General features: G+C 33.7%; 1 protein-coding gene across 1 annotated transcript; it reads right to left on the bottom strand.

Moving 5' to 3' along the window:
* Window positions 1-6613: 6613 nt before the first annotated feature.
* Window positions 6614-7984, bottom strand: LOC145008460 (uncharacterized). Its single transcript, XM_078967068.1, has 3 exons — window positions 7680-7984; window positions 7349-7577; window positions 6614-7220 (listed from the first exon to the last, which is right to left on the bottom strand). The coding sequence occupies exons 1-3, from the start codon at window positions 7956-7958 to the stop codon at window positions 6778-6780; spliced, it is 951 nt and encodes a 316-aa protein (XP_078823194.1). The 5' UTR covers window positions 7959-7984; the 3' UTR covers window positions 6614-6777.
* Window positions 7985-8243: the final 259 nt, after the last annotated feature.

The raw sequence follows: 8243 nt of genomic DNA, 5'->3' as shown, positions 1-8243 counted from the left end.
TATTCCAATGGTAAAAAGTCTGGAAATAACCGACGTCGGAAAAAGAAGTTAAGAATTTTTAAAGAAATTCCTTAATCACGTCATTTTAATAAATAAATAATAAAAATAATTTCGGAATTTGCCAACGGAATCTTAACGAAAGTTGTAGATCGTAGTGTCACCTTCGCGGGGATATAAAGAACGTCGAATACGGAGATATGAATTTTTAAAGTTTGATAAATAATTTATATATAATTTTTATTACAAATTTGGTATTATCTGAAGAGGAGTCAGCCTAGGGCCGAGGTATGCGCCGCGTACCTTCGTACGCCCCGCGTACTCGAGGCCACGGCCTCGGATCCTCCACGTCGCCCTATGCGAAGCTACCCGAACCGCCATCCCATCCGACCCGCCCCATCCGAAATACGTAAGCAGTGACATCCCGTACGCGCCGCGTACGGGAGTACGCCCCGCGTATGAGGGCCTTCCAGCCCCCTATAAAAGGGGTACGAGGGGTTCCGGAAAAATTGCTGATTCACTCTCCTTTTTCTTGCGTTTTACCTCGTTTTCCGTGCTCACACTACCCCGAAGCCCTGGTCACTTTTGCTCAGGTCCCGAGGGTCGATTTTACTCCCGAGATTCCCGACAATCCCGAGAAAAATCCGTTTCCCGAGACGACACTCTGCCCGGTTTTCGATCTCGCTATCTTCAAACTTCCAAGTGAGTTCATACCCCTTTATTCAACCTTTGAAATGCTTTTAAATGTTTTAAATACTTTATGGGGGGAATACAAGTTAAACACTTATAGTTATTGCTTCGATCACATGTGATTGCATTAATCACATGTGATTAATAACTAGGAAACCAATGACTTTATCGCTGTTCGAACTGTTTTACTTCAAAAGGTTTTACAAACTCTTTTACTTATCAAATGCTTTTACTTAAACTTTGTTTTGCTACTTATAAATTGCATGCCCATATAGGTATAGATGTATAAATAATGTTTAAAGGACTTAGGAAAGCCACCTGTCCTATTTCCTTTTCCTCGATTTGGATGTGGTCTGGTGGAATTTCGGGTGACCATCCGAGGGTCGTTTCAATATTAGTTATATATCATATATACATGTATAGACATAAAAGTACTTCCATATTCATACTTATCAGCAAATCATTAGTAAGTTACCATCGGGGTAGCACAGGATCATACTACTACAATTTCTAGATCAACGTGTCAGTTCATTCAGGAGTCAATACTTATTACTAAGAGAATGTATACAACGATACTAGAACAAGTAACATTACATTTCATATACACGAATACGTTAACAATTGCGATCCACTATATGGGAGCATGTCTTAATTGTCATGACCCGAGTTGTAGCCAGAGTCTCTTGGAGGGAGAGCGTGAGTTTGCGTATAGATCTATACTGGATTGACTATCCTATACCTCGCTGCTAGCTACAGTGGGACTGACAGGTCTGCAGGTGCCAAACCTCATACCTTATTTTTCGACTATACGTTGTCGTTGTTACCAGTCGATAGTATGGTGCAATTTATCACATGATACCTTAATATAAACCCGGTTTAAGGTAGTTTGTACAACAGTAGTTCCTATAAAACAAAATTACAGTACTACAATGATTTACTCATTACATTTTGGTGATAACCTCACTTAAACTTTAATGTACAAACTATATGTTGTTAAAAGATAGTTACACTTGGGAAATTACACACTTTTACATCAAATGAGCATACAAAACAGTTAAGCCTTGGTAGAAGGCTACTTTAACAGAAATATAGGTTTTTCTGAGAGATTCAAACTTTTACAAACACTTATATACATTTACAACTCATACTTGCGACAGGTTCAAACGTTTTGATAACAAGCACCGACACTAAAATACTTATGAATTCACCAGCTTAATGCTGGTAAACTCTTTCAAAATAACTTGTATTCTCAGGTCATCAGTAGATAGGTACCGATGTCAGCTTTTGAGAAGATGGAGCGCATTTCAAGACTCATCATATTATTTTGATTCGCATTATATTTTTGGTGTCTAAAACTGTAAAGAACACGCTTGTATTAAAATTTTATATTTAATGTAATTGATGATGTTGTTTGCTTATTTACATTTACTGTGTTGTGATACTTTACATGACATCCTCCGCCCCAGAACGTTTCCGCCGTTCTCGGTTTTGGGGTGTGACAAAACGTCATTCTGTTATTACGACCATTCGAATGTCGTTGTTACCAGTTGATAGTATGGTGCAATTTATCACATGATACCTTAATATAAATCCGGTTTAAGGTAGTTAGTACAGCAGTAGTTCCTATAATACAAAACTACAGTACTACAATGATTTACCCATTACATATTTTAGTGATAACCTCACTTAAACATTAATGTACAAACTATATTTTGTTAAATGATAGTTACACTTGGGAAATTACACACTTTTACAACCAACGAGCATTACAAAGCAGTTAAGCCTTGGTAGAAGGCTACTTTAATAGAAAATATAGGTTTTTCTGAGAGATTTAAACTTTTACAAACACTTACAAACCTTTACATACATTTTACAAACTTATACTTGATACATGTTCAAACATTTTTGGATGACAAATACCGACACTAAAATACTTGTGAACTCACCAGCTTAATGCTGATAAACTCTTTCAAAATAACTTATATTCTCAGGTCATCAGTAGACAGGTACCGAGGCCAGCTTTTGAGAAGATGGAGCGCATCCAAGACTCATCTTATTATTTTGATATACATTATTTTTGGTGTCTATACTGTACATAACACGCTTGTATTAAAATTATATATTTAATGCAATGGATGATGTTGTTTGCGTATTTACATTTACTGTGTTGTGATGCTTTACATGACGTCCTCCGCCCCAGAACATTTCCGCCGTTCTTGGTTTTGGGGTGTGACATGAGAAGAGTCCACGTCACAGCTACGAGGCTCGGTCAGGAGGGAGAAGCGTGGCTCATGCGAGCTTCAGACACTTGGCAGGAGAGGCGAAGGCCACGAGGCCACTGCGAGGCTCGGATGTGGCACCGGGTGCGTGGCGGGTAATCGAGACGTGTCTCGCGTCGGACTGGCCACCGATGCGAGACGTGTCCCTTTCTTGCTGGACCTCGGCCTCGGCGAATCTTCTTGTGACACTTGTTGACTTCAGATTTGGCCTCGTCTCCGGTGACACACCTGCTTCGTGCGAGGTGACGTGGTCGGTACTATTCATGTGAAATTCTTCGGTTTTCGGGCTGTGAAATTCTAAAATCCATAACTATCGAATACGAGCTCCATTTTTGACGTTCTTTATATGCACGCGTAGCTAAAATTACGCTCTACAACTTTTGTTTAGACTTCATCAGCTAATTTTGAGTTTATTTTTAATATTATTATTTTTAACAGACCGGGACAGGAAAATTCGTTAAAAATTCATAACTTCTTCATCCGACATTCGTTTTCGACAGACTTTTTACCATTGTACTACATATGACGAGACCTTCGATGCTCGTTTAGGATGTATCGGTCAAATATCGCTCGATCTAAAATTCGAGTTTTTAGTTGTCTACTACTAAGTTGAAACTTCGAAAAATCATAACTTTCTCATACGAAGTCAGATTTTGGCGTTCTTTTTATCGAATTTCTCGGATTAACGAATACTTTGACTTTCATTTAGATTTCTAAGGCTAAAAATTAGTTTATCAAAAACTTACTTTTTACGTCATTCGGCGTCGTGCCGGTTTTGTCGCGAATCTTCGGTTAGTCATAACTTCTTCATTATAACTCGAATTTCGACGAGGTTTTCGCATACAAGTTTCTAACGAGATTCTCTACAACATCAAATAATAAAATTTTACTTATTTAAAATTTTATATTTTTGCTAAATTTCACTATTTGGCTTTTAATTGGAATCTCATAAGACTTCCAATATTTTAAGAGTGATTCTAAACATAGTTTTACTTCATTTCTAGTAAAAACTATCCGTTAGAACTCAACACTCAATTTCACATAAGATTATTCTCTTTCATAATTTACAATACACGATTTCAAAACGTGTATGTTACAGTTGTGTTCATAATTCAATTTATCTCTCTTAAACGCTAACTCTCTTAAACCTTTCTGTCTAATCACTATCACGATTACTCTTTCTTTTGATTCCACCTCCTGCTATATGTTGTAATATCGTTGATTTTATGGCAGATGATGTGGTTGTTGGAGACGGAACCATCAAGTTAGGTAGGTTTTTTTATCAGAGCAATGATTATGGTGATCGATATTGTTTATCCATCCATCTTCATCCTAATCTCAAAATACCAGGAAAGAAATATTACGTAACTTTGAATATTCTACTTTTCAGCTTCATATATGTGTGTGTGTGTATATATATATATATATATATATATATATGTGTGTGTGTGTGTGTGTGTGTGTGTGTTCATTGAATCGCACCATGGAAGGCACACCAAAAACAACTCTGATATTCAAGATTATTAGCGTGTTTGAGAGAAATCTATTTCAAAAGGTAATATCTTCTCTATTTTTTCACATCATTTTCTTTGCCTTTCTACCTTCTGTCTCGATTCACTTAGCCATAAGCATGGACATGCAACAACAAACTCCATCCAAATGTCAAAACCCATCGATTTTTGTTTTTCTTTCAGGTGTTAGTGAGGGTTTTATCTCTACTTACATTTTCATGGTGAATCCTTGAGATAAATTAACTCATCAAAGAACTTAGTTTAGATAATAGAATACCTTGTTTTTTTTCTTTTCAGCTTTTAGACATTAAAATACAAAATAACATCACAACTGACAATTTTTATCTATCGTAAATCATTAATATTTTATGTAATAAAACTGATGTACTTGGTAATTGGTCTGTCAAAGAAAACCTATTTTCTAGTTAACTTACTCCTAGTACATGCTCTGTTACAGTCTCTCCCACCCCCAACCCTTTTAGTAATCATGTTAGGCTTGTGTTTAATATGTTGTGCACACATCATCAATTTGTCCACTCTTTCCATCCTTTGGTCTATTTATGATTGTCGATCTTTGACCTTATCGGATTTCAATTTTGATTGTATTAGTATTATAGTTGTTCTACATGGATTAAAGAAATAGTCAATAACGTAAGTATTTAAGAACCGAAATATAATTAATGGTATTCAAATCTGGTGGTTAATATTTTTCATTATTATCTATGGAATTTACGATTTACTTTATCTCATCATAAATTTTTAATCATAATGGTATTCAAATCTGGTCGTTAATATTTTTCATTATTATCTATGGAATTTACGATTTACTTTATCTCATCATAAATTTTTAATCAAAAAATATGTTTTAATATATCATTAATCAGTTTTTAGAAACCGGTTCGAACCGGGAACACCGGGAACAGAGACAAAAGCAACTTAACAACCTCCGGTTTATGCTAAGTTCGAGACTGGATTGAACTGTGTCTTCAAAAATCAAGTTAAACCGGTATGATAGAACCAGTAAAAAACCGTTTCAACCGTTGTATTCGATTTGAATAGTTGGGTTTCACTAACCCATTAAAAAAACATTTAACTTCCAAAGAAAATTGAATAACTCAATCGATCAAATTTTCCGGAGTGTACACAATTCAAAAGTCGAGGCATACCACTGTATGATGTAGAAGAACGATTGAACCCTTTGAACCCGTTCAACTAAAATCGATTTTTAAAACACTGCCGTTAATTGTCCATATTCTAACATCCAAATATATATATATATATATATATATATATATATATATATATATATATATATATATATATATATATATATATATATATATATATATATATATATATATATGTTCAGGTTCACTTGGGACCATTTTAATTTTGTGAGACCGTGAGATCAAATCTAAAAATAATTTTAAAATTCAAAATAAATGGAAAAATCCAAAAATTCTTTTTTGAAATATTATTTTCGGAACTTGAATTAACTAAAAAAATATAAAAAAATATAAAATAAAATAAAATAAAATAAAATAAATTCCGTTTTTTTTTTTTTTTTTGAAAAATACGTGAAATATTGTAAATAAAATATTACACTGATATATTCTAAAAAATAATTTTAAAATGCAAAATAAATGGAAAAATCTAAAAATTCTTTTTTTAAATATTATTTTCGGAACTTGAATTAACTAAAAAAATTAAAAAAAAATAAAAAAAAAATCTATTTTTTTGGAAAAATACGTGAAATATTCTAAATAGAATATTACATTGTACATATTCTAAAAATAATTTTAAAATGCAAAATAAATGGAAAAATCAAAAAATTCTTTTTTTAAATATTATTTTCGGAACATGAATTAACTAAAAAAAATAAAAAAAAATAAAAAAAATAAAAAAATGCGTCTCACGGTCTCACAAAATATAGGAGGTCTCAAATGAACCTAACCCTATATATATATATATATATATATATATATATATATATATATATATATATATATATATATATATATATATATATATATATATATATATATATATATATATATATAAGTAGATCTTTTAGTTGTAAAGACAAAAAACATCAAACTTGTAGAAAGATAAATATTAACCTCAGCTCAAAATATATAGATAACAAAAGCATATTTTCCAACTTTATTTTCATTCCTGAAGAACTCCCTCTATGGCAACACATAAACCAAACCAAATCATATTACCCAGCTACCAAAACCTTGATACATACATATCTTTTAAAATATTTAAGTTATCCTCAACAAAGTCTTCCTACATCCTTATAAAACTTTAATCGCAATAGAATGTAAACTAGATGACAAGTTAATGTTCTCAATCAAATCATAGGTAAGCAACGAAACCCTCGGCCTAGATAAACGGTTAGATCGCTCAACTACTGACAACACATCCGGTGATGACAATGGATCAGCTTCACGTATCCCATGCCACTTTGCTTGCATGTATTTGAACTTCCTCCATGGAGCAATATGCATTTTCTGATCTTTCATGCACTTTTTAGATGCTATGCAAAGTATCTTGATTAACGCTTCAAGTCTTTCAGTCTTTCCAACATATATTTCAGGTAGTCGGCTTATGAGATGATTGTATTCTTCACTTGACTTCACCATCTCGAATTCGGCTTGGAAATTTAACTCAATAATCACTCTCATAACTCCTTTTTTAGAATTTGAAGTGTCCAATACTTCTATATACGTGTGTTCGCCTGGAAATTAAAATATTCACAATCGGGGATCAATAACTTTTTGAGCAGAAACTAATGTATTTTGTTTCTTATTATTAATTATTATAATAATCTTTATTGGATAATTAACTATTTTTTAAATATTCTACCTGCTGGGATTTGTTTTTTATTCATCCACTTGGCCTTGCATATGCCACAGTTGTAGCCTGCCTTTTGCAGTCGGTAAGAGATCTCCCTCTGGAAACACCTCCGGCAACCATCGGCCACCGTCCTGCCACAATCACAGCCACCCACTTCAGTAGATTTAATCTCCTTTACAATCTCTTTAGTTGCCTTCCTGATTTTCGACTCTATTGAACTAGTCCTAAAAAGACTTTCCTGAAAAAATATCCAAATTGGAAAGATTAATACACCGAGTAAATTAACTTGTTCTGAAGAAAAACTCTGAATAAGATTTTAAAAAATTAGAAGAATATTTACTGTGAGAAGCTGTTCTTGAGACTCCCAAAACAATCGGTCTTCCTCGGGATCACCGGAATTTTCATATTCTTCCAAATCGCCATTGTCGTAGCTATCACCTGAATTGCATGAACTTCCTGACGACAGTTCACTCTCTTCAAGAAACTCGAAAATCATATCAGCACCACTTTCGTATTTGCCGGATGATTTTGTGTTACTATTGGAGTGCCGGCCGGTGGCCGGAGCTTCAAGGATTGCTCCGGTGATGTTTGTGTGTCTAAGACTTATGGATTGAATCATGATTGTTTAATGCTCTTTCTAGGAAATCGATCGGGTGGCTTTTATAATGAAGTCCTGGTGGGTTGTAGGCCCGCACCTGTATGAGGTGGACGAGTTATATGCTCCGTGCATGTTTTCTATATATGTTCTTTATGCCATGTTGGATAATGACGATTGTAGATTTATTTTTTATTTTTTTCTGTTGTACTTTTAACTTTATCATGATCTAATATTAATGACATCATCAAAAAAAATATATATAGTGGATTAACTGATTACGTATTATTTCGGAACGGAGTTGCTCTC

The sequence above is a fragment of the Lactuca saligna genome, chromosome 8, assembly GCF_052625555.1.
Source record: "Lactuca saligna cultivar CGN05327 chromosome 8, ASM5262555v1, whole genome shotgun sequence".
Lineage (NCBI taxonomy): Eukaryota > Viridiplantae > Streptophyta > Magnoliopsida > Asterales > Asteraceae > Lactuca > Lactuca saligna.
The sequence above is the reverse complement of the archived record's forward strand: the minus strand, read 5'-3'. Positions and strand labels throughout refer to the sequence as shown.